The sequence below is a fragment of the Schistocerca piceifrons genome, chromosome 1 (assembly GCF_021461385.2).
Source record: "Schistocerca piceifrons isolate TAMUIC-IGC-003096 chromosome 1, iqSchPice1.1, whole genome shotgun sequence".
Lineage (NCBI taxonomy): Eukaryota > Metazoa > Arthropoda > Insecta > Orthoptera > Acrididae > Schistocerca > Schistocerca piceifrons.
In genome coordinates this window covers 1,110,937,714-1,110,964,961 of record NC_060138.1, presented here as the reverse complement: position 1 = coordinate 1,110,964,961, position 27,248 = coordinate 1,110,937,714, and the positions used below count along the sequence as shown (strand labels likewise).

The 27,248-nt window shown below is 44.5% G+C and overlaps 1 protein-coding gene across 1 annotated transcript in view; it reads right to left on the bottom strand.

Annotated features, from left to right (window-relative positions):
* LOC124778040 (serine/arginine repetitive matrix protein 1-like) overlaps window positions 1-26,879 on the bottom strand; it is a 197,184-nt gene extending 170,305 nt beyond the window's left edge. Inside the window, exons 1-2 of the mRNA XM_047253617.1 lie at window positions 26,792-26,879; window positions 5,232-5,413 (exon numbers count right to left, since the gene is read on the bottom strand). Of these exons, the coding sequence (XP_047109573.1) occupies window positions 5,232-5,413; window positions 26,792-26,879 (270 nt within the window). The remainder of the gene's footprint in view (window positions 1-5,231; window positions 5,414-26,791) is intronic.
* Between the last annotated feature and the right edge of the window lie 369 nt (window positions 26,880-27,248).

The window sequence follows — 27,248 nt, the reverse complement described above, 5'->3', positions numbered from 1 at the left end:
TACAAGAAGTTTAATAAAAATATGGATCGTGACCACTAAGTCAAAAATTATTTCTACCATACCATTGTTCTGACCTGGGTTTGTTTGATCATTAAGAATTTCCTGAAAAACGCATTTGTTAGTCTTCAAATACTGCTAAAATACAGACCTGTACCTTCTAGCAGTCACAGTGGAATCACCTTTGGATCAACAAGATGAGCCATGAGCCATAACAACTTCGACGAAATCTACGTGGGAATCCATTCAAGATAAGTGGCAAAATTAATGACTTTTTTACAATGACTTCATTATTTCCATTCTCACGATACCATCCACAGTCAATAACTTTGTTGTTGCTCGATAAAGCGAACATATGCTGCGTGAGAAACATTATTGATCTGATTTCTAACCTACTTTGCAAGTGGTGATATCGTTAGAACCTTCTGCCTCTCTACGTAGGCAAAGGATTCGACAGCCTCCAGTCATTCAGTGTTAAGTGAGCATTGCACAGTGGTGTTCTGTCTGCTAACCACTAAGATTTCCGTTTTACATTTATTAATCTTCATATTAGTGGAACAGTTGTGGTGCTTTCTCCCTGGGCCAGCACTGCTTCTAAAAGTTTTGCATATTCACTCAACACTGAGACATCATCAGCAAATCTCAGCCTGTCTATTTTCTTACCATGAATCTTCATTCCTCACACAGCTTCTAGTTTCTCTCTACCTTCATCTCGTCTGCAGTTCACTTGCAGGCCTCAGCTCCTGCACCGGTACACTTAAGTCTGGAGTTTGCCCTCCTGATTTTCACTCCACATCAAAATATTTTATTCTGCATTATCACAAGGTCATCAGTCTCCTAGACTTAGAACTACTTCAACCTAACTAACCTAAGGACACCACACACACCCATGCCCAAGGCAGGATTAGAACCAGCGACCGTAGCAGCTGCGTGGTTCTGGACTGAAGCGCCTAGAACCGCTCGGCCACAACGGCCGGCCTTGCATTATCTCACAAGTGTGCAAGGTGATATTCGGTAATACTTTACAAGGTGCCCACAAATTGTGGCACTCGGATGATCGAGATGTACGTCTGCTCGCTGCAGTGTCTCCAGGCAACCTGGGCATCAACTCTCAACAGATCATCAGCAATACATGCTTCAGCAAAGTACTTGGAAAGTCTAGTTCTGGTACATACAAAGTCACAATATTTCCCGACAGGGAGCAGATATTACTGGACAGACTGACTTGTCCAGTTCCCAAAACGCCACTAGATGACACTTGCAGTGGCAAGTGAGTTAAAGAACTCAACACATCTACTGTCTAGAATGAAATTTTCACTTTACAGCGGAGTGTGCGCTGATATGAAACTTCCTGGCAGATTAAAACTGTGTGCCGGACCGAGACTCGAACTCGGGACCTTTGCCTTTCGTGGGCAAGTGCTCTACCAACTTAGCTACCCAAGCACGACTCACGCCCCGTCCTCACAGCTTTACTTCTGCCAGTACCTCGTCTCCTACCTTCCAAACTTTACAGAAGCTCTCCTGCGAACCTTGCAGAACTAGCACTCCTGAAAGAAAGGATACTGCGGAGACATGGCTTAGCCACAGCCTGGGGGATGTTTCTAGAATGAAATTTTCACTCTACAGCGGAGTGAGCGCTGATATGAAACTTCCTGGCAGATTAAAACTGTGTGCCCGACCGAGACTCGAACTCGGGACGTTTCCCTTTCGTGGGCAAGTGCTCTACCAACTGAGCTACCCAAGCACGACTCACGCCCCGTCCTCACACCTTTACTTCTGCCCGAGTTCGAGTCTCGGTCCGGCACACAGTTTTAATCTGCCAGGAAGTTTCATATCAGCGCACACTCCGCTGTAGAGTGAAAATTTCATTCTAGAAACATCCCCCAGGCTGTGGCTAAGCCATGTCTCCGCAATATCCTTTCTTTCAGGAGTGCTAGTTCTGCAATGTTCGCAGGAGAGCTTCTGTAAAGTTTGAAAGGTAGGAGACGAGGTACTGGCAGAAGTAAAGCTGTGAGGACGGGGCGTGAGTCGTGCTTGGGTAGCTCAGTTGGTAGAGCACTTGCCCGCGAAAGGCAAAGGTCCCGAGTTCGAGTCTCGGTCCGGCACACAGTTTTAATCTGCGAGGAAGTTTCATATCAGCGCACACTCCACTGTAGAGTGAAAATTTCATTCTAGAAACATCCCCCAGGCTGTGGCTAAGCCATGTTTCTGCAATACCCTTCCTTTCAGGAGTGCTAGTTCTGCAATGTTCGCAGGAGAGCTTCCGTAAAGTTTGGAAGGTAGGAGACGAGATGGTGGCAGAAGTAAAGCTGTGAGGACGGGGCGTGAGTCGTGCTTGGGTAGCTCAGTTGGTAGAGCACTTGCCCGCGAAAGGCAAAGGTCCCGAGTTCGAGTCTTGGTCCGGCACACAGTTTTAATGTGCCAGGAAGTTTCACATCTACTGCCCTCTGAATGTAACCATTCAACAAGACAGGAGAGAATGGGCAACCCTGTCGTACAGTCTGCCTAATGCTAACTTCTTCTTGACGTTATCCACATGTTATCACAGCACCCTCTTCTCTGTACAGTCGCTGCTTCTCTTTTCTGCCCTTATACTTAAAATTTAGCAATCTTTCTCATCATCTTAAAAAGCTCTCACCAGTCTACCCTGTCAATTGCTTTTTCTAAGACGATGAAGGCAGTGTATGCGTCCTGACCCCTCTCTAGTCTTTTCTCAAGCACTAAACGTAAGCCAAGCACTGCTTCTCGTGTGCCTACATCTCCTCTAAAGCCAAACTGGTCATCTGTGAACATTGCATCTATACTGCCTTCTATCCACTTTAGAGTGATAGAGGTTGATATCTTTGAGGCATACGTTACCAGGCTCAGGGTCCTACATTGCTCACATCAGTGCGCAGATGCTTTCTTCGGTATCTGCACTGTCAAACACTTTTAAAACTCTGTTGGGAGCCTCAGTTTCGTATGTAACTTGTATGAGATGGAACAGTACCTCATGTACCTGTTCCCCAGGAGTTCTGATGGTATATCATCAACTCCAGTGGCTTCCCCAGGTTTCAGCTGCCTGACTGCAAGGTCGAACTCATCGTGCGCGATATAGTCGCCCTCTTCTTCAGAATCGATTTACTCAGCGTTCTCCAGTTCCAGATCTTCATTATTTCCTGTATACAGCTTTTCGAGATGTTGTTTCCACTTTTCTAATATCTCTTCCTCCTCTTATAATACTATTCCAATTTCATTTTGGACTCCTCTGCATTTTGTTTGTCTGTTTCCAAAGGGCTGTTCAACTGATTTATAGGCAGATTCCAGCTTTACTACCTTCATTAGTTCATTCACTTCATTGCATTCATCTTCCAAGAATTGTTGTTTAGCCTTTGTTGACTGTCAGCTGATTTCATTCCTCAGTGCTCTGCATTGCCTTTGACCTTCCTCGGCGTTATCTCGCTTTAGATTATGTCTTAAATTTCTTTCTTTTACTATGTTTTCTGTAAGCCTTTCTTTTTCATGCATTGCCTCCTGTCTCCCAATTGCTTCGTTTGCTGCTCTTAGGATATTGTTTTTCAAGGACTCCCGTCTTTCTTCAACATTTCTGCGGTCGTTAATTGTTAACTATAGCCGTGTTTGTCTGTTGCTCATATGTCGACCTAACCATAGTATTCTTTAGTCTCTTCAGGTCCATTTCTCACAAGTTCTTTTCTTCAGGTTTCTGAATTCTGTTACAGTCACTATCAATGTCTGTGCCTGGGTAGTTTCTTCAGTGTCGTATTTGATTCCTGAACGTTTGTCAGACTAGAATGAAGTCGATATATCTCTTCATATCTCCAGTGGTTTTCCACATACACCTTCTCCGTGGATGATGTTGAAACCACGTTAGGTATTTCTAGTTGACGTTCTGTGCAGAATTCTACTAATCTGTCTCCCCCTTCATTTCTTTGTCCAAGCCCAAAAGGTCGCACTATGGTGCCATCTCTTCCTTGTGCCATTGATGCATTCCAGTCTAACATAATGATACGTTTGCCTTGTCCTTTCACCTAGTTTTCAGCACCTTTTATCTCACTGTTCACTCTTTTCCATTTATTGTTTGATAGGTTGATGTCGGCATGTACCCTTGGGCCGGCCCAAGTGGCCGTGCGGTTAAGGGCGCTGCAGTCTGGAACCGCGCGACCGCTACGGTCGCAGGTTCGAATCCTGCCTCGGGCATGGATGTTTGTGATGTCCTTAGGTTAGTTAGGCTTAACTAGTTCTAAGTTCTAGGGGACTAATGACCTCAGCAGTTGAGTCCCATAGTGCTCAGAGCCATTTGAAGCATTTTTTGTACCCTTGGATTATCACTGTCTTATTTGGTTTTGTGTCCAACTGTAGAATACTAGGCAAAAGCAATAAGCTTGTAAAGAAGGTTGCTTACAAACATTCATATGACCCTTCTATTATATGACTCAAGTGCGTGGGGCCTGTACCAAATAGGACTAAAAGGGCATGTTCCACATGATGAAAGAACTGAACTGGCAGATGCTTGAATACATACACAAACAGTACCAAGAAATACTCCTTACGAACTTTTAAGAACCAGTTGTAAAGGGGGTTGGGTTGTTTGGGGGAATAGACCAAACAGCGAGGTCATCGGTCTCATTGGATGAGGGAAGGATGGGGAAGGAAGTCGGCCGTGCCCTTTCAAAGAAACCATCCCGGCATTTGCCTGGAGCGATTTAGGGAAATCACAGAAAACCTAAATCAGGATGGCCGGGCGCGGGATTGAACCGTCGTCCTCCCGAATGCGAAGTTGTAAAGGGGGTAAGTAAGAATACGCTACAACCCCTACGTATCATTCCCTTAGGGACCGTGATGTGACAAGATTAAATTAACAGGAAGAAGCCAAGTAACTGGTACAAGGTGAACTACCCTCTGCCTATTTCTTCACAGTGGTTGGCAGAGCACAGGTGTAGATGTAGATGTAATCGACAATGGTGCCTATGTTACAGGGCCAAATAGTCCAAAATATTTCTCCTCCAACTACTGAGAAGGCTGCTGGCATTCTTCAGGGACCATATGTCAGTGTGGCTTATCCACAGATACCCCCTCAGAGTGGTTACACCTACGGTGCAGCTATCTGCAGATCGGTATCACTGAGACAAGCAAGTAACTCGCCCTCCCCCGCCTGTGCCCCCTCAGCTGGCAACGCAGTTCACTACGAGGAGGGGGCGCGGCCAGCAGTCCGCTGCCGCCGCTCGCTCACTAACCGAGGCGCCGTCCTGGAAGGGCTGCAGCGGCTGCGAGGCGTCGGGCGGCGCCGCGAACACGCCCACCAGCCGCCGCCGCTGCAGCGCGAACACCAGCAGGCGCAGGTAGTCGGCGCGCATCCGCAGCGGGCCCGCCTCCTCCTCGCCCAGCCGGCGCAGCCACGCCGCGGCGCGCGCCTTCTCTGCACACGGCGCCACACGCGGTGTATGAGTCACACTCTCATTCGTCCGTGTTTCGAATAAATCACGTATTATAAGTGCGTGCCGTCAGTCTCGATCTAGTCTGTACAAAGCTAGTAACACAGAATAGCGAGAACTAACAACTACGTAGCGACACAATTAATCAGAAATGTAATCTCCCAGCAAATAAAATAATTTATTGACAATGACAATTAAATGAGAACTAGCAATCTGACCCATGTGTAAGCTCCCCACAAAAATGTAAGACAATTCAATGATAATAAAATCTCAGTGACAATGAAAACGCAAATCGACCGAAATGTCGATCTTAGGCCCTAATTAAACTCAAATTCTTACCTCAGTAAAATTGCATCTGCTCTTATTTTTCGCGATAGCTTGGAGGAAATGAATCGCAAAAATTCTTTGAACTTAAGTAAATATTTTTTTTAAGGAAATGCATGAGAAATTTTCTTTCAATAAAATGTTTGTTTTGTTAAAATGCTTGGTTTGAAAACAAAATTATTATTGGGGCGATTCTTGAACAAATTAATTACACTTAAGATTCATTACATTATCAGATGAGCGCAATGCTGCTTCGTTACCTTATTTAAAAAATATACCTCGTCCTGAATCTTGACCAGAGGGCCATGTCGACGCCCGCCGACTCCTCACACAACTCCGACTGTCTCTCGGGCGCTACTACATGCTCTCGCGACTCGCTACGTACAACTGAAGTCTCCCGCAACTCGACCGCAACTGCAGCTGCCGACTCCCTACATGCAACTGCACTCTCGCGCGGTCAAGCGCAGACTAGCAACCATAAATAACTCTCTGGTCAGAGATTCTATCATGCCTCGCCATCGCTGTGCTAAATACATACGCGTTTCACGGATAATCGCTGAACGCGAATAGTGTGTGATATCTTCTGTTCTGCTGTTCTTTGTTCACCCTCTTCATTCCCTTCCATGTGGTCGGTGCATAGTATTGTTCTCATATTTTTGTAGGCTGTTGCAAGAGTGTAAAAACACTACTGGCCATTAAAATTGCTACACCAAGAAGAAATGCAGATGATAAACGGGTATTCATTGGACAAATATATTATACTAGAACTGACATGTGATTACATTTTCACGGAATTTGGGTGCATAGATCCTTAAAAATTAGTGCCCAGGCTGTGACAATGGCCTCGATATGCCTGGGCATTGAGTCAAACAGAGCTTGGATGGCGTGTACAGGTACAGCTGCCCATACAGCTTCAACACGACACCACAGTTCATCAAGAGTAGTGACTGGCGTATTGTGACGAGCCAGTTGCTCGGCCACCATTGACCAGACGTTTTCAATTGGTGAGAGATCTGGAGAATGTGCTGGCCAGGGCACCAGTCGAAGATTTTCTGTAACCAGAAAGGCCCGTACAGGACCTGCAACATATGGTCGTGCATTATCCTGCTGAAATGTAGGATTTCGCAGGGATCGAATGAAGGGTAGAGCCACGGGTCGTAACACATCTGAAATTTAATGTCCACTGTTTAAAGTGTCGTCAATGCGAACAAGAGGTGACCGAGACGTGTAACCAATGGCACCCCATACCATCACGCCGGGTGATATGCCAGTATGGTGATGACGAATACACGCTTCCAATGTGCGTTCACCGCGATGTCACCAAACACGGATGCAACCATCATGATGCTGTAAACGGAACCTGGATTCATCCGAAAAAATGACGTTTTGCCATTCGTGCACCCAGGTTCGTCGTTGAGTACACCATCGCAGGCGCTCCTGTCTGTGATGCAGCGTCAAGGGTAACCGCAGCCATGGTCTCCGAGCTGATAGTCCATGCTGCTGCAAACGTCGTCGAACTGTTCGTGCAGATGGTTGTATTGCAAACGTCCCCATCTGTTGACTCAGAGATCGAGATGTGGCTGCACGATCCGTTACAGCCATACGGATAAGATGCCTGTCATTTCGACTGCTAGTGATACGAGGCCGTTGGGATCCAGGACGGCGTTCCGTATTACCCTCCTGAACCTACCGTATCCATATTCTGCTAACAGTCATTGAATCTCGACCTACGCGAGCAGCAATGTCGCGATACGATAAACCGCAATCACGATAGGCTACAATCCGATCTTTATCAAAGTCGGAAACGTGATGGTACGCTTTTCTCCTCCTTACACGAGGCATCACAACAACGTTTCACCAGGCAACGCCGGTCAATGCTGTTTGTGTATGAGAAATCGGTTGGAAACTTTCCTCATGTCAGCACGTTGTAGGTGTCGCCACTGGCGCCAACCTTGTGTGAATGCTCTGAAAAGCTAATCATTTGGATATCACAGCATCTTCTTCCTGTCGGTTAAATTTCCCGTCTGTAGCACGTCCTCTTCGTGGTGAAGCAATTTTAATGGCCAGAAGTGAATAAATCGTAATTCTTCACCTGTATCAATTGCGTGCTATTTTTGTTACGGATAGTGTTTGCACGCGTGATAAGCCTCTGCAACTACGAATAACGAGAGGTATGAGAGGCGCAAGTTAGAATGCACGCCTTTTCACTGGAACAGTCAGTGAGTGAACCGAACAGCGGGAGAGCCAATCTTCACTCTCAGTTGCGACTGATGGAATTTCGCGGAAACACAGAGTTCAGTACAGCCCACTACCATTTTGCCTGTCGACTGCGTCGTGCCATACGTGACATGTAGTGAACACATGACTCTGCTGTCTGTGTTTCAAACTTGCATTCGAAGTTCAAACTCTGCTCTTATTGTCAGACACTATTCGTCCACACTCGCCACTTGTAGATACCGACACCGCAAGGACCACATGCTCTCAACTTGTAATATAAATTGAGAGGCCTACCCATAAAATACATCCTAAACACTGGTGTTATCGGTCACGAATCATATTCTGAGTTGTGGCTTCACCTTTGGACATTAATAGCGCAGTCATTTTTCAAAACCGTGCCGATACGCCTTCACAGTTCAACGATGCTGATCAAGGGACAGTATGAAACTTCCTGGCAGATTAAAACTGTGTGCCGAACCGAGACTCGAACTCGGGACCTTTGCCTTTCGCGGGCAAGGCAAAAGGTCCCGAATTCGAGTCTCGGTCCAGCACACAGTTTTAATCTGCCAGGAAGTTTCATATCAGCACCCACTCCGCTGCAGAGTGAAAATCTCATTAAGGGCACAGTATTCTTACAAAATGGCAGTATAGGCACGGCATCGCAAAAATGTACTGGCAACTTCGCAATAGGTTCACCAGAAGCTACAAGAAGGCAGCAGCTTCCACTATCAGAGCAGTTCTGCACAGTGAAACGAGACATAGTGACACCCCTACAGCAAATTGAGGAAGTTCACCCCACAACAATGTCTTACAACATCTGAAGGAGCTACGACTGCCGGGACACGCGTAGAAGTGTCGACAAGCAATCACAGACTTGGGGTTGGTACCGTACACTGTGGGCAGCAGGCAGGGAAGTGCGCCTCCCTGTGGCGTGTCACAAATGGCAACAGCGTCCGACAGCTCTGAGAAGGAGCACCTCCATACCAATGTTGCTATTCATCGAGGACTCGAGGACAGGAGTCTGACTGAATCAGTTCCATTCCGCAAACTCTCCAACCTCTGTGGCTTCAAACCCCACCGTACTGCCAGCTATCGTCAAGCCAGTAGTGAGATGCTTCAATTGTGCTATCATATTCTGAAATCTTCATTGACGAGTCACGGCACTTCGTGGAAATCTGCTCTATCTCTAGTGCTGTTTGTGCTGCAAGCCGCCATTAAACCTGACGCTGGGGTGTCTGCTGCAGAATTCGTTTACAGTGAAACCTCTGACTTATAGCAGAGCCCTTGGAGCAATAACAAGGGTGCCCTCTATGTGAACCGTCTTTTATCCTTCAACATGTAAAAACTTCTACCTGTACATTTCTCCTGTTGTCGCGTCTTGGCATGTTGTTGTTGTGGTCTTCAGTCCTGAGACCGGTTTGATGGAGTTCTCCATGCTACTCTATCTTGTGCAAGCCTCTTCATCTCCTAGTACCTACTGCAGCCTACATCCTTCTGAATCTGCTTAGTGTATTCATCTCTTGGTCTCCCTCTACGATTTTTATCCTCCATGCTGCCCTCCACTACTAAATTGGTGATCCCTTGATGCCTCAGAACATGTCCTACCAACCGATCCCATCTTCTAGTCAAGTTGCGCCACAAACTCATCTTCTCCCCAATTTTACTCAATACGTCCTCATTAGTTATGTGATCTACCCATCTAATCTTCAGCATTCTTCTGCAGCACCACATTTCGAAAGCTTCTATTCTCTTCTTGTCCAAACTATTTGTCGTCCATGTTTCACTTCCATACATGGCTACACTCCATACAAATACTTTCAGAAACGACTTCCTGACATTTAAATCAATACTCGATGTTAACAAATTCCTGTTCTTCAGAAACGCTTTCCTTGCCATTGCCAGTCTACATTTTATATACTCTCTACTTCGACCATCATCAGTTATTTTGCTTCCCAAATAGCAAAACTCCTTTACTACTTTAAGTGTCTCATTTCCTAATCTAAGTCCCTCAGCATCACCCGACTTAATTCGACTACATTACATTATCCTCGTTTTGCTTTTGTTGATGTTCATGTTATATCCTCCTTTCAAGACACTGTCCATTCCGTTCAATTGCTCTTCTAAGAACTTTGCTGTCTCTGACAGAATTACAATGTCATCGGCGAACCTCAAAGTTTTTATTTCTTCTCCATGGATTTTAATAGCTACTCCGAATTTTTCTTTTGTTTCCTTTACTGCTTTCTCAATATACAGATTGAATAGCATTGGGGAGAGGCTACAACCCTGTCTCACTCCCTTGGCGTATGGAGACGAATGTTTTCATATACACTTGTGTTCAAAATTAAAGCAACAAACTGCTATTTCCCCGTCCTGTGTCTAATTCACGATATAATCATACAAACTGTCAACAGACGCCGTTACGATCGTGTTCTGCACTATCAGCGGACAACCACGCCAACAATGACGTCAGCGCACCTAACAAGTGGGGTAGTGAAACTTCCTGGCAGATAAAACTGTGTGCCCGACCGAGACTCGAACTCGGGACCTTTGCCTTTCGCGGGCAAGTGCTCTACCAACTGAGCTACCGAAGCACGACTAACGGCCGGTACTCACAGCTTTACTTCTGCCAGTACCTCGTCTCCTACCTTCCAAACTTTACAGAAGCTCTCCTGCGAACCTTGCAGAACTAGCACTCCTGAAAGAAGTAAAGCTGTGAGTACCGGGAGTTCGAGTCTCGGTCGGGCACACAGTTTTAATCTGCCAGGAAGTTTCATATCAGCGCACACTCCGCTGCAGAGTAAAAATCTCATTCTGGAAACATCCCCCAGGCTGTGGCTAAGCCATGTCTCCGCAATATCCTTTCTTTCAGGAGTGCTAGTTCTGCAAGGTTCGCAGGAGAGCTTCTGTAAAGTTTGGAAGGTAGGAGACGAGGTACTGGCAGAAGTAAAGCTGTGAGTACCGGGCGTGAGTCGTGCTTCGGTAGCTCAGTTGGTAGAGCACTTGCCCGCGAAAGGCAAAGGTCCCGATTTCGAGTCTCGGTCGGGCACACAGTTTTAATCTGCCAGGAAGTTTCATATCAGCCCACACTCCGCTGCAGAGTGAAAATCTCATTCTGGAAACATCCCCCAGGCTGTGGCTAAGCCATGTCTCCGCAATATCCTTTCTTTCAGGAGTGCTAGTTCTGCAAGGTTCGCAGGAGAGCTTCTGTAAAGTTTGGAAGGTAGGAGACGAGGTACTGGCAGAAGTAAAGCTGTGAATACCGGGTGTGAGTCGTGCTTCGGTAGCTCAGTTGGTAGAGCACTTGCCCGCGAAAGGCAAAGGTCCCGAGTTCGAGTCTCGGTCGGGCACACAGTTTTAATCTGCCAGGAAGTTTCATATCAGCGCACACTCCGCTGCAGAGTGAAAATCTCATTCTGGAAACATCCCCCAGGCTGTGGCTAAGCCATGTCTCCGCAATATCCTTTCTTTCAGGAGTGCTAGTTCTGCAAGGTTCGCAGGAGAGCTTCTGTAAAGTTTGGAAGGTAGGAGACGAGGTACTGGCAGAAGTAAAGCTGTGAATACCGGGCGTGAGTCGTGCTTCGGTAGCTCAGTTGGTATAGCACTTGCCCGCGAAAGGCAAAGGTCCCGAGTTCGAGTCTCGGTCGGGCACACAGTTTTAATCTGCCAGGAAGTTTCATATCAGCGCACACTCCGCTGCAGAGTGAAAATCTCATTCTGGAAGTGGGATAGTGTTTGCAAGGTAGTCCTACATCCACAATCGCTGTGTATACGGTCACAGACGGTGCTGTGCGGCGCAGAGAAGACGTCTACAGACTCTCTACTGTGTAGGGCCATACGAAGAATGGAAGGAGGAGAGTCACAAAATGATGTGGCCCGATGGCTTAATGCGAATTATTCTGTTGTTTCTAGGATGAGGTGACAGTTTACAGAGACCAGAACTGTATCCCGAAGACCACGATAGGGCCGACCACGTGTGACATCAGAAAGAGTGAACCATTATTTAGATGTAAGCGCGTACCGTCTTAGTACTGCACTGCAACTGGGATCTGACCTTGCAGCATCACCTGCACGTGTTGTATCGAGATAAACGGTGTGCAGAAGGTTTTAGCAGAGTGGCCTTTATTGTCGGGGACCTGCTGTCTGTTTACCTCTGACATGTCTTCACAGAAGGGAACGTCTAGAGTGGAGCCGTCAAAGTGTCAGCTGGACGGTCGAACGGTGGGCCAATGTTCTTTTCAAAGATGAGTCCCGATTTGGTCTGAAGAGTGATTATCGACGGATTCGCATTTGGAGGACACGTGGAGTACGATTTTGGGACCCAGACATTGCGCAGAGAGACTGATATTCTACATCTACATTTATACTCCGCAAGCCACCCAACGGTGTGTGGCGGAGGGCACTTTACGTGCCACTGTCATTACCTCCCTTTCCTGTTCCAGTCGCGTATGGTTCGCGGGAAGAACGACTGTCTGAAATCCTCCGTACGCGCTTGAATCTCTCTAATTTTACATTCGTGATCTCCTCGGGAGGTATAAGTAGGGGGAGCAATATATTCGATACCTCATCCAGAAACGCATCCTCTCGAAACCTGGCGAGCAAGCTACACCGCGATGCAGAGCGCCTCTCTTACAGAGTCTGCCACTTGAGTTTGCTAAACATCTCCGTAACGCTATCACGGTTACCAAATAACCCTGTGACGAAACGCGCCGCTCTTCTTTGGATCTTCTCTATCTTCTCTGTCAACCCGACCTGGTACGGATCCCACACTGATGAGCAATATTCAAGTACAGGTCGAACGAGTGTTTTGTAAGCCACCTCCTTTGTTGATGGACTACATTTTCTAAGGACTCTCCCAATGAATCTCAACCTGGCACCCGCCTTACCAACAATTAATTTTATATGATCATTCCACCTCAAAGCGTTCCGCACGCATACTCCCAGATATTTTACAGAAGTAACTGCTACCAGTGTTCGTTCCGCTATCATATAAGCTTACAATAAAGGATCCTTCTTTCTATGTATTCGCAATACATTACATTTGTCTATGTTAAGGGTCAGTTGCCACTCCCTGCACCAAGTGCCTACACGCTGCAGATCTTCCTGCATTTCGCTGCAATTTTCTAACGCTGCAACTTCTCTGTATACTACAGCATCATCCGTGAAAAGCCGCATGGAACTTCCGACACTATCTACTACGTCATTTATATACGAGGGCAGTTCAATAAGTAATGCAACACATTTTTTTCTGAAACAGGGGTTGTTTTATTCAGCATTGAAATACACCAGGTTATTCCCCAATCTTTTAGCTACACAACACTATTTTTCAACGTAATCTCCATTCAATGCTACGGCCTTACGCCACCTTGAAATGAGGGCCTGTATGCCTGCACGCTACCATTCCACTGGTCGATGTCGGAGCCAACGTCGTACTGCATCAATAACTTCATCATCATCCGTGTAGTGCCTCCCACGGATTGCGTCCTTCATTGGGCCAAACATATGGAAATCCGACGGTGCGAGATCGGGGCTGTAGGGTTCATGAGGAAGAACAGTCCACTGAAGTTTTGTGAGCTCCTCTCGGGTGCGAAGACTTGTGTGAGGTCTTGCGTTGTCATGAAGAAGGAGAAGTTCGTTCAGATTTTTGTGCCTACACACACGCTGATGTCGTTTCTTCAATTTCTGAAGAGTAGCACAATACACTTCAGAGTTGATCGTTTGACCATGGGGAAGGACATCGAACAGAATAACCCCTTCAGCGTCCCAGAAGACTGTAACCATGACTTTACCGGCTGAGGGTATGGCTTTAAACTTTTTCTTGGTAGGGGAGTGGGTGTGGCGCCATTGATTGCCGTTTTGTTTCAGGTTCGAAGTGATGAACCCATGTTTCATCGCCTGTAACAATCTTTGACAAGAAATTGTCACCCTCAGCCACATGACGAGCAAGCAATTCCGCACAGATGGTTCTCCTTTGCTCTTTATGGTGTTCAGTTAGACAACGAGGGACCCAGCGGGAACAAACCTTTGAATATCCCAACTGGTGAACAATTGTGACAGCAGTACCAACAGAGATGTCAAGTTGAGCACTGAGTTGTTTGATGGTGATCCGTCGATCATCTCGAACGAGTGTGTTCGCACGCTCCGTGCACGTGCAGGAGTCACAGCTGTGCACGGCCGGCCCGTACGCGGGAGATCAGACAGTCTTGCTTGACCTTGCGGCGATGATGACACACTCTTTGCCCAACGACTCACCGTGCTTTTGTCCACTGCCAGATAACCGTAGACATTCTGCAAGCGCCTATGAATATCTGAGACGCCCTGGTTTTCCGCCAAAAGAAACTCGATCACTGCCCGTTGTTTGCAACGCACATCCGTTACAGACGCCATTTTAACAGCTCCGTACAGCGCTGCCACCTGTCGGAAGTCAATGAAACTATACGAGACGAAGCGGGAATGTTTGAAAATATTCCACAAGAAAATTCCGGTTTTTTCAACTAAAATTGGCCGAGAAAAAAGATGTGTTGCATTACTTATTGAACTGCCCTCGTATAGTGTCAAAAGCAATGGTCCCATAACACTCCCCTGTGGCACGCCAGTGGTTACTTTAACGTCTGTAGACGTCTCTCCATTGAGAACAACATGCTGTGTTCTGTTTGCTAAAAACTCTTCAGTCCAGCCACACAGCTGGTCTGATATTCCGTAGGCTCTTACTTTGTTTATCAGGCGACAGTGCGGAACTATATCGAACGCCTTCCGGAAGTCAAGGAAAATGGCATCTACCTGGGAGCCTGTATCTAATATTTTCTGGATCTCATGAACAAATAAAGCGAGTTGGGTCTCACACGATCGCTATTTTCGGAATCCATGATGATTCCTACAGAGTAGATTCTGGGTCATGATAAGCGAGCAAAAAACATGTTCTAAAATTCTACAACAGATCGATGTCAGAGAAGACGTTGAAAAGGATCCATAATGGTGTGGGCAGGGATTATGTTGACCATTCGAACACCTCGTCATGAAATTTTACGAGTGAACCAGCAAGATTTAACTGGTGTCACGAACGTGAGGAGGTCTTTAGTTCTCATACGCAGTTGTTGCGAGGTGCTGTGGGCCGAGATTTCATATTGTTGTAAGATAATGCTAGACCGCATAGATGTTTTTTTTGGAAACAGAAGATACTGAACGCATGGTGTGGTCTGCACACTATCCCGATAGAGCACGTCTGGGATGCACTAGGGAGACGAGTTGCATCATGTCAGCATCCATCAACCACTCTCCAAGACCTGTGGGCAGCTCTGCATGAAGAATGGGCGTTATTGCCTCAACATGAGATTGATGACACCGTTCACTGCTGTCCCGTCGTTATCAGGCCTATATTGATGCCAGAGATGATCACACCCCATACTGAGCACATTAACCACTAGTCAGACTGTGTGTGCAAATCCGTTAAGATGAAAAAGAAAACTAACATTTTTGTCTACCATTATGCATATTGCAGTTCATTATGTTCTATATTCTCTACATTGATTCTACTTTAATGTCACCTGTTTATACTGTTTTGTGGCAAAATAAACGCAACCTTGCAAAATTTCCGTTTGTTGCTTTAATTTTGGACACCAGTGTAATTAGAGATCTACGCAAGTGTTCTCACGTTATATTATGTAGATATGGATGGAGCCAGGGCGCATTTACAAACCCCTTACGCTGGCCCTTACCACAGCTTGGTGTGTGATGAGCACACATTGGAGATGCTGCTAAATGGTAAGCGGACGATTGCATCTTTGGAGAGGCTGAAGCCAGCCTACCTGGTACCAGGCGATGTTTCTACGGACGGACCGGCGTAACATTATCGCCCGATACCTACACCAGAAGATGCAGGCTCTATTACGAAATTTTTGACCAACTCTACAAACGACGGCCACGAAACTCTTGCCTCTGCCACGTGCTCGACGTCTGGATCTCAAACTATGGAAACAAGCGAAGACACGTTACGCTCCTACTCCATCTGGTGGTCTCAACGAAAGCATTGACACACGTTATGTTGCTGCTGAAGAATCTTCAAGCATTACAGTGGCTGTTTACAGAGTTTGATAATTAGCGAAGACCAAGGGCTGTGGCCTCTTAATATTAATAGCGATCCTGTTAATATTTTAGTTAAACGTGGTCTTGTTCAGGTACATAATCATAGTTATCCCATTAACGACGAGGGAAGAAAGTTTGCTGACACTTACTATTACAGAAATCTTTCTAATGGCGAAAAAGTCAATGGGACCTCGCTTCTTTACTCTTTCTGAAAGGATTCAGTGTATCCTTTCTGTTGTAAAATGTTTTTGCAAAAGTGTATGTAGTTCCGTCTGATATGAACGGATTTTCAGATTGGCAGCATTTATCATTAACTCTGAAAAGACACGAAACAAGCGATTCCCACAATGAAAATGTGAAGTCATGGGTACAACTGAATAATATGTTACAAACAAAGAACACTGCAAATCAGATGCAACTGAGACTAACAGAGAAGGAAAAAAAGCACCGGTGTGATGTACTAGAAAGTATTATTGCTGTTAGCCGGCCGGAGTGGCCGAGCGGTTCTAGGCGCTTCAGTCTGGAACCGCGCTGCTGCGACGGTCGCAGGTTCGAATCCTGCCTCGGGAATGGATGTCTGTGATGTCCTTAGGTTAGTTAGGTTTAAGTAGTTCTAAGTCTAGGGGACTAATGACTTCAGATGTTAAGTCCCATAGTGCTTAGAGCCATTTGAACCATTTATTATTGCTGTTATTAAGTTTTTGTCGCGACAATGTCTTGCTTTTCGCGGTCCTTCCAAAAAACTATATGAACATGATAATTGAAATTTTTTGAAAAGCAGTAGAGATGCTGGCATCTTTTGATCCAGTTATTCAAAGAATTGAATCAAAATCTGATTCTCAAGTCGGATGGGATGGTTCACTATTTAGGAGATCACATTCAAAATGAAAGTATTGATTTACTAGGCGCAATGATAAAAAAAACATATTTTGAAGAAATTAAGAGAATCTAAATATTTTTCCATCTTATTAGGCCGCACACCAGATGCAAGCCATACAGAAAAAAAATAGCAGTAGTACTTAGGCATGTTTATCTACATCACACAGACAAGAAAGTAGATATATGTGAACATTTCATTCGTTTCTGTGCGATTATTAGTTCAACTGGGGAGGGTTTGTTAAATTTCGTTTTGAATTTATTTTCTGAATTGAACCTGGACATTCAAAATTTGCGCGTACAAGGTTATGGTAATGGCTCTAACACGCGTAGAAAACAGAACGGACTGCAGAAAAGAATTTTGGATATCAATAAGTGTGCATTTTACATCCCATGCTCAGCTCAGAGCTTAAACTTAGTGGTAAATGATGCAGCAAATATTTCTCACGAGACCATCATTTTTTTTCGATGCAATTCAAAAAATTTACGTCTTATTTTTATCATCAACATTGGGCGGTTAATCATTTGCAAACATTTACCAGTCTGAAGCTTTAATTGCTACGATATGGTCTAGCAGGATTGAAGCAATCAAGCCCTTACGGTCCTACACAGAAAACGTATTTGAAGCTTTGTTGGAAACATCAGAAGCTACTTCTACTTGGGATTGTACCATCACTCTCAAAGCGATGAGCTTGTTTGACAAATTCACACAGATCGCACAGATGAAAACTTTGAAACAGTTTTAAAGGAAGCTACCAACATGGCAAATAAACGAAACCTTAAGCAAGGTTCCCTCCAGTAAATACAGGGTGTTTCAAAATGAATATACGGGTTTTAAGGCTTCCTAGCGTTTATTACATTCTACTTATAATTATAAATAATACATCAAATGAAAGAGCAACTTAAACAGATTTGTTTGTATGCCCGTGCGAAAAGGGAAGAGTATGGAACGACCAAGAACAAATGAAAAACATCTTGAACGAGTTAGAGTCTTATCACACGTAGTCCCAAGAAATCAGTTCGTCCTTGTCGTTCGCACTTGTTACAAGCTCTAAAGCCTACGGTGTACGTGCCAGCTTCGCAAATGAAATTTTGCTGCATGCGATGAAGATTTTCTGTATCGTGTCGTCTTCAGTGGTGAATCGACATTTCACCTAAATGGAAATGTGAACACACGTAATGTGTGTATCTGGGGGGTTAGCAAATCCCCACAAGATGATATAGTTGCAACGAGACGCCACCGGACTTTTTAGGTGAAGCAACTGGAACTTGTGTTTCTCAGCAGCAAAATGGTGCGCCATCTCACAGGCATAACTCAGCACGCGACTGGTTAAACGAAGTTGTACCCGACCGCTGAATTGGCCGCAAGAGCTAGTTTTATATTATCTTCACGTTCACACACGATCTGATCCCATGCGATTTTTGCCTTTGAGGGTTCATAAAGGATGACGTGCATGCGTCTCCGCTACCAGGTGATCTATCCGACTTCAGAAACAGCACTGTTGCAACAATTGCTATAGACATAGTGATCAAGGGTTTGGAAAAATTCGCCTATTGACACGAAGTGTGACAATGGTGCTCACATTGAACACTTTTAGGAAAAAGTGTTATAGTTTCTCTTTCATTTGATGTAATATATACAATCGTAAGATAAATATAATAAATGCTGCAAAGCCTTAAAACCCGTATATTCATTTTGAAACACCCTGTATACTTCGCCCAAGAAGAAAATCGACTCAGTTTCAGTATGAACATCGTGACGAAGTTTTGTTAGATCCCCAAATTAAATTTCAAAGTAGAGTTTTTTTCCGGATTCTAGACCAGACATTTTCTTAACAGTGAAGAGTTAAAAAGTTTAGAAGATGTTTTTGTTTTTTTTCAGTAGTACATTATTTAGTTACCCTAAAGAAGAACTGATGAAACGTTGTAAATATCTGTATATGATACTTAAAACGTCGTTCAAGGAATGAAACCGACTCTGACAATACTAATTTGTACAATGAAATTTACGCATTAAGGTTACATTTTCTAGAAAATCAGTCTTGTGATCCACATACGATTCTTCAATATCTTTTCAAAAATGATTTAACAGAAACTTTTCCCAGCACAGTAATAGCGCTAGTCACAGTTGCACCCGTTGAAAGATCATTTCCGAAATTAAAAATTATAAAAAAATTTTCTAAGCTCAACAATCCATCAACAGACTTACAAATTTGGCTATTATTTCAGTAGAACAGTTTGGATACTAGACGGGTAATAGAAGATTTTGCAATTATGAAAGCAAGATAAGTTCAATTTGTGTGAGTATATGTGTCGAAAAAACTTTCACTGAAGTCAGTAAACAAGGTAGAATTAAAGTGTTCCTGGATTTGCCAACAGTGAGTCTCATTTGTATGCAATAGTCACTGAAACAGTATGTAACTGGATTTTCCTTCTGTGAAAGTTATTATTAAAGAAATTCTACATCACGGAAATGCCGATGAAAAGTTTCTAATACGAATGTTGTTGGGAGGGGGGAGAGGGGGGTAGCTGACAAACGGTACGTGAAGGAGTTTGATTTAAACTGATTTGTACGCAGTTGATTTAAATGATTCCAGTGCACGATAAAAACAACTGTTGATCCATTTCAAAAATTCTCTGTGCTGTAACTCTTTGGAAAATTACAGAATAAACTCTGTTCATAGCTCCGCAGAAAGTGTAACGTTTCTTGTGTTGACATACTGCAATAAATTTTCCAGTCACCTATTAGTCTGTAAGGTACAGAGGCATTATTAGTCCTCAGCTATCATGATGAAAGAGGATCTGCCATCAGCAAGCCCAACGGCAGGGCAATTGCCGTCCAGATCGTTGTCTTCGATATGCTAAGAAGAAGAACTAGAGGTTGCGATGTCACGAGCTTTCTCGTTTAACTAGTGACGTAATGAATGTGCCGTCTACGCATCTGACTACGTAACTTATATGGGCACTATAATGGCATATATTTGACTATATGTTGAACCATAAATGAAATAAATAGCTGTCATTACAAGATTCTGTGCGTCAGGAAAAAACCTTTAGTTACAACTATGACGTTCATTCACTGATCAATAACAGAAATATTTATCACAAAGAAAACGAATCGAATATCGTGAAAAAGATGCTCTGCCGGTGGAGTAGACACGACGATGCACAGCACGATCTAAAAAAAGGAAAGAAACGTATTTATAGAAATCAGATCTAGTATCGCAAGAAAACTTGCGCTCGTACATCTTCAGTGCAGAAAGCGATACACAGTTGGTGAAATATGTACGAATCATGAAAATGGAAGCGATTACCGTATCGTAAATTTACCTTAACTATTTATAGGGAAGAATACAATGACGTATCGAAAAGAACCTCTACAGCTGTAGTGGAGGCCATGACACAAAGAAAAAGAAGAGAGAACGATTCACAGTACACGCGAAAATATAAACCGAACAACAGACATCAGAATGCACGCCAGGAAGTAGGTGACTTCACAGCGGCCGTTACTGCTACGACAGTAGTCAAAGCCGATGGTTGGTTCCGCATATTGTTCCTCTCGATCCCAAATTGCTATTATTGAAGTTCAGAGTAGGCACAAAGAGCTGCTTTCTGTTCGTCATTAGGAACCAAAAGAAATATAAAGGAAAAAAAGCTGCCGTATTATTTTGTGTAAAGTGATTTTAAAGAAAAAACTACAATTTGAAGCTGACTTTTTTCCACAATGAAGCGCTCTCGCAGTTCACTGTGTGTTCGGCAGAGACAGATTTATTGGAAGAGTCGTAAAGAGACATCCGGTTACAAAATCCTTGTTTAAACAGTTCTTAACGCGGCTGCTGTTCGTCGGTCTGGGACCCGAAAAGGCAGTCAAATGAAAACGAGACGGATGGAAAAAAGTAAGTACATTGTTCATTACTTCAAAAGTAATCGCCACAAGTGTTAATATTTTGAAATCAGAATGCACGCCAGGAAGTAAATTAATGCAGAAAAATGTTTGCGATTGCCTATGGACACATGACGGCCTATGGCCAGCAATGTCATTCTTCAGGACTTACGGAAATTGCGCGGGGAGAGATCGGACTCTATGGAGGATGTATAGCGGCTTCCCAGCAAAACTTCCGCGGCGTAGACGAAGCACCCTTGGCAACGTTTGGGTGGGAATTACCCTGCTACCGAATGCTGGCGAGGCCTTACACATCCTCCATATTGTACTGTACCGCCCCCCCAACCCCCCACCCCCCCCCCCCCCCCCCCCCCCTCCCGGCTATATCCGTATTTTTACACTATTGACAACACCTGTCCACCGTTTTCCGGCCTCAGAGATCCACAATGCAAGAGGATCTGCCATCAGCAAGCCCAACGGCAGTGAAAATACCGTCCAGATCGTTGTCTTTGATAAGCTAAGACGAAGAATTAGAAGTTGCGATGTCACGAGCACTCTCGTTTAACGAGTGACGTAATGAATATGCCGTCTACGCATCTGACTACGTAACTTATATGGGCACTATAATGGCATATATTTGACTATATGTTGAACCATAAATGAAATAAATAGCTGTCATTACAAGATTCTGTGCGTCAGGAAGAAACCTTTAGTTACAACTATGACGTTCATTCACTGATCAATAACAGAAATATTTATCACAAAGAAAACGAATCGAATATCGTGAAAAAGATGCTCTGCCGGTGGAGTAGACACGACGATACACAGCACGATCTAAAAAAAGGAAAGAAACCTATTTACAGTAAAGAAATCAGATCCAGTATCGCAAGAAAACTTGCGAGACGACTCAGTCTTAGTATCGATGCGTATTAGTAAATCCATCATTCCTCATCTGTTTCTCACACGTCATAGTAGTTCTGCATCGTTGATCAACCCTGAGCAACTTGCATTCGCCGCTGATTTTGCTGGAAATTCTTCATTTTTGGGACAGATTTTGCTGTCACACCTTTCGTACCCGAACATCATCAGCGACTTCCCCGATTGTGTTTCGGCGATAGTTCATGATTATTTCTTTCACTTTTCCCACGATTTTATTGTTTGACGATGTGCTGGGACGTCCAGGACAGACGTCATCTGCAGCGTCTTCGGGGCCTTTAACGAAACACTTATAGCCCCGCGACACCTTGTCCCACTCATATTGACTCACCAAGGGCACAATCAATTGCCGATACTACCGAGACGCATGTAACCTTTTGACAGCTAACAACAGACTAAATGGGCGATACGGGTTACGCTCTACAGGCACCTTCCAGACAACTTTACCGACACGACGACGAAAAAAATCGCGTGAATCTAACGCAACAAGGGAAATTAATAGTTCCTTTTGGTTCTTAAACAGACCTTGTAACATGATTCTTCCCTGGCTGTTTTAGTCAGCACGGAAGATCCACAGACACGCTCAACACATTTCAGTGGTAATTTCCAAGAATGATTGCCTATCGAAGTCGCGGGCTCTAAATGATACATATCGAATGTGCGATTGTAAATCGTTCATGAGACTCTGGTGGCGGGCGTTATGATCAATTATTTGTGATCATCATTTTTATCAGTTTTCCGTCGTTCCTTTAGATGCTCTAAATTACATACGTCGGTGAATTATTTGTGGTTTGCTTGCGAAACCCGGACGATTCCTGTCGATAGTGAGCGTTATGTCTGGTGTTCTTGACGTTTCTTCGGCGTATTCTCTCACATGGAAAAATCTAATTCCATGCTTATCCAGCGTAGACAATTGTTTGACTTTTTGTCGAGTATATAGAGTACTACCGGAGGAGGAAAGGAGGGACTGTGTAGACTGTGATGTTGCGAAGTGTGTAAAACTTCGTAAGAGGAGTTTCGAAGCTGAAATACCGGTACAATTTCATTGCAGACAGTGCGGAAAACGAACGAGTATCAGGAAGAATACGTGGTTCGACTCTTCCAAATTATCTATCCAGACCAGCGTAATTCTTCTATCTTGCTGGACTCGAGACTACACCTTGCAAGCAACAGCATCGGAAACTGACTTATCTGCTATTACTGTGTGTGACTATTTCGGGTTTTTCAGAGAAGTGTGTTATGTGGTAGTGACAAATGACAGCGTACCAATTGGTGGACCGAGTAAAGTTGTGGAGGTGGACGAATCTCATATACGAGGTGCGGCTAGAAAAAAACCGGACTGATGCTGGAAAAAACATTTATTTACAATTATTTACAATTTCATGTTATCTCCTTCAATGTACTCTCCTCCTCGGTCTCTACACCGCTCCATACGAATTTTCCACTGTTCATAGCAATGCTGCAGATCATTTTCGGTAAGTCCATACATTACTTCCGTCGCTTTTTCTTTTACTGCTTCAACAGTCTCAAATCTAGTTCCTTTCAAAGCTGACTTGACTTTAGGGAAAAGAAAAAAGTCACAGGGGGCCAAATCAGATGAGTAGGGTGGATGATCTAAGATGGGAATGTTGTGTTTTGCCAAAAACGTCTTCACTGACAAGGCACTGTGAGCTGGGGCATTGTCTTGGTGAAGGATCCATGACTTTTTTCTCCACAAATCGTTCCGTTTTCTCCGTACTCGCTCACGTAGGGTAGCCAGGACGCTAATGTAGTAATGCTGATTCTCTGTTTGTCCCTCTGGTACCCAATCAATGTGCACAATCCCTTTGATGTCAAAAAAAAAAAAAAAAACAATCATCATTGCCTTGAATTTCGATTTTGACATTCGTGCTTTTTTTTGTCGTGGAGAACCAGGAGTTTTCCAATGCATCGATTGGCGTTTAGTTTCGGGATCGTAAGTAAAAAACCAAGATTCATCGCAAGTAATAACATTTTGTAAGAAGGTGGGATCACTTTCAATGTTTTCCAGGATGTCAGAACAAATCATTCTTCGGCGTTCCTTCTGTTCAATTGTGAGACACTTTGGAACCATTTTTGAACACACTTTGTTCATGTTGAAACTTTCATGAAGAATCTGCCTAACACTTTCCTTGTCAACTCCTGTTAACTCAGACACTGCTCTGATTGTTAAACGGCGATCTTGTCGAACAAGTTTACCGATTTTTTCAATGTTTGCATCAGTTTTTGCTGACAATGGTCTGCCAGTGCGAGTGTCATCACTGGTGTCTTCGCGGCCATCTTTATATCGTTTAAACCACTCAAATACTTGTGTTCGCGACAAACAATCATCGCAGTACACTTGTTGTAACATTACAAACGTTTCACTTACAGATTTTCCTAGTTTGAAACAAAATTTGATGTTAACACGCTGTTCTTTCTGTACACTCAACATTTTCCGACGCACAGACAAAACGTCAACTACTTAAAACAGACGCCACGGGCAGACTGAGTGCAGGAGGCAGATGAAACTCGAGCAGTAGGCAGAGCGAGAGACACGTGACAGGCCCCGCGACTTTCAGCCTTATTGCATTCGTTTTATTGTTTCACCAGTACTAGTCCGGCTTTTTTCTAGCCACACCTTGTAGCTAGAAGGAAGAACCAGAGAGGATGACCTTCAAAGAGTGAAGTCGATCATATTAAGGTCTTCGGTGGAATAGAAAGAGAGTCCCGGAAGTGTTTCATTGTGAGAGTATTGTCCAGAGACAAGGTTGCTTTAGTGGGTCTGGTGAAGCACTTCATATTGCCTGGTACTAAAGTCATTACAGACGGGTTTCAGTCCTACAAGATTCTGAAAGCTGAAGGATTCGACCACGAGTTCGTGAACCATTCTGTAGAGTTCCTGTCTTCGGATGACCCCAGTGTGCACACGCAGAACATCGAGCAGCTATGGAAACCTGTGAAGTCTTCCATTAAAAGAGAAGGGTGTCCAGGACAAAAAGACAAACTGTACTTGTTTCAGTGCCTCTATTTCCAAAACTTGCGTTTGCAGGGAAAAGTTAACGCATGTGACACTCTGCCGATATTCTTGCGTGATATTGGCAGAGTTTACCCTGGATATGGCAAAAAGAGAACTGTCCCTGTAGCGTACACATATGGACTTTCACATAACGACTACACCGACGACGAGTAAGGTAAGTCGTCTCCTTTGTAATTACAAGTACTTTTGTAACACTCTTCTTTTGTTGTTGCTGTATTGACCATTGTAAACACACTCATAACGCCCGCCACCAGAGTCGTATAATCGATTTACAATCCGTCTGCAATGAAATTGTACCGGTATTTCAGCTTCGAAACTCCTCTTACGAAGTTTTACACACTTCGCAACATCACAGTCTACACAGTCCCTCCTTTCCTCCTCCGGTAGTACTCTATACACTCGACAAAAAGTCAAACAATTGTCTACGCTGGATAAGCATGGAATTAGATTTTTCCATGTGAGAGAATACGCCGAAGAAACGTCAAGAACACCAGACATAACGCTCACTATCGACAGGAATCGTCCGGGTTTCGCAAGCAAACCACAAATAATTCACCGACGTATGTAATTTAGAGCATCTAAAGGAACGACGGAAAACTGATAAAAATGATGATCACAAATAATTGATCATAACGCCCGCCACCAGAGTCTCATGAACGATTTACAATCGCACGTTCGATATGTATCGTTTAGAGCCCGCGACTTCGATAGGCAATCATTCTTGGAAATTACCAGAGACAAGGTCAATTTAGTGGGTCTGATAAAGCACTTCATACTGCCTGGTACTAAAGTCATTACATACGGGTTTCAGTCCTACAAGACTCTGAAAGCTGAAGGATTCGACCACGAATTCGTGAACCACTCTGTAGAGTTCCTGTCTTCGGATGATCCCAGTGTGCACACGCAGAACATCGAGAAGCTATGGAAACCTGTGAAGTCTTCCATTAAAACAGAAGGACGTCCAGGACAAAGAGACGAACTGTACTTGTTTCAGTGCCTCTATTTCCAAAACTTGCGTTTGCAGGGAAAAGTTAACGCATGTCACACTCTGCCGATATTCTTGCGTGATATTGGCAGAGTTTGCCCTGGATATGACAAAAAGAGAATTGTCCCTGTAGCGTACACATCACATGGACTTTCACATAACGACTACACCGACGACGAGTAAGGTAAGTCGTCTCCTTTGTCATTACAAGTACTTTTGTAACGCTCTTCTTTTGTTGTTGCTGTAGTGGTTCAAATGGTTCAAATGGCTCTAAGCACTATGTGACTTAATATCTAAGGTCATCGGTACCCTAGACTTAGAACTACTTAAACCTAACTAACCTAAGGACATCACACACATCCATGCCCGAGGCAGGATTCGAACCTGCAACCGTAGCAGCAGCGCGGTTCCAGACTGAAGCTCCTAAAACCCCTCGCCACAATGACCGGCGTTGCTGTAGTGACCACTGCAAACACACTCATAACGCCCGCCACCAGAGTCGCATAATCGATTTACAATCGCAAGTTCGTTATGTATCGTTGGACCCCGCGACTTCGATAGGCAATCATTCTTGGAAATTGCCGACGTTACAAAAAAGACGCTGTGCATCACGGAGAGCGTTATTTGATGGAATTCAGAGAGCCTACGTTCCAAAACGAATTACGAACCATACTTTCTCCCCCAACGTGCATCCGGCGTAATGATCACAGAGAGATTCCGGCTCATAAGAACGGGTACAGACTGTCTTTCTTCCCGAGTACCACACGCAAACTGAACAGGAAAGGGAGACAAGGGTTTTCATTGGCGCCCTCCGCCACACACCGCACGAGAGCTCACTGAGTACAGACGCAGACGTGGGTGTCACGAGCCGGCACAACGGACGCAGGCACTGAAAGCATCTTCAGCACCTTCCTGAGAAAACACGACAGTTTCCTGACCGCAGCACGGAAGATTGTTACCATCAGTAGCTGACACACAAAAGGCGAGCAGCTCGCCGTTTATGTCGGAAGTCCACGGAAACTCACCATCGGCATCGGGCAGGCTCAGCGCCAGCGGGTTTGCCAGCTTGAAGTAGAACTCCAACTCCTCCTTCGGGTCGTCCGGTTCTCCCATGGTGTCTGCACGGCGGCACGGAAATTTTGAGCGCGCGTTGGCGGTAATGAAACGTCAATTGCCAAAGAGTTTCGGCAACAGATTCTGAATTTTCTGTCGTCTCAGTCCCATGCCCGAGTGGCAATCGCCAGGCAACGAAGTGCCGCCCGCGTTCATTGTCGGAAACAATGGTGTTCGGGAAGTTCCTTGCCAGCGTCTGTTCGTCGTACCTTACTATACAGGGTGTTACAAAGAGGTACGGCCAAACTTTCAGGAAACATTCCTCACACACAGACAAAGAAAAGATGTTATATGTGGACATGTGTCCGGATACGCTTAATTTCCATGTTAGAGCTCATTTTAGTTTCGTCAGTATGTACTGTACTTCCT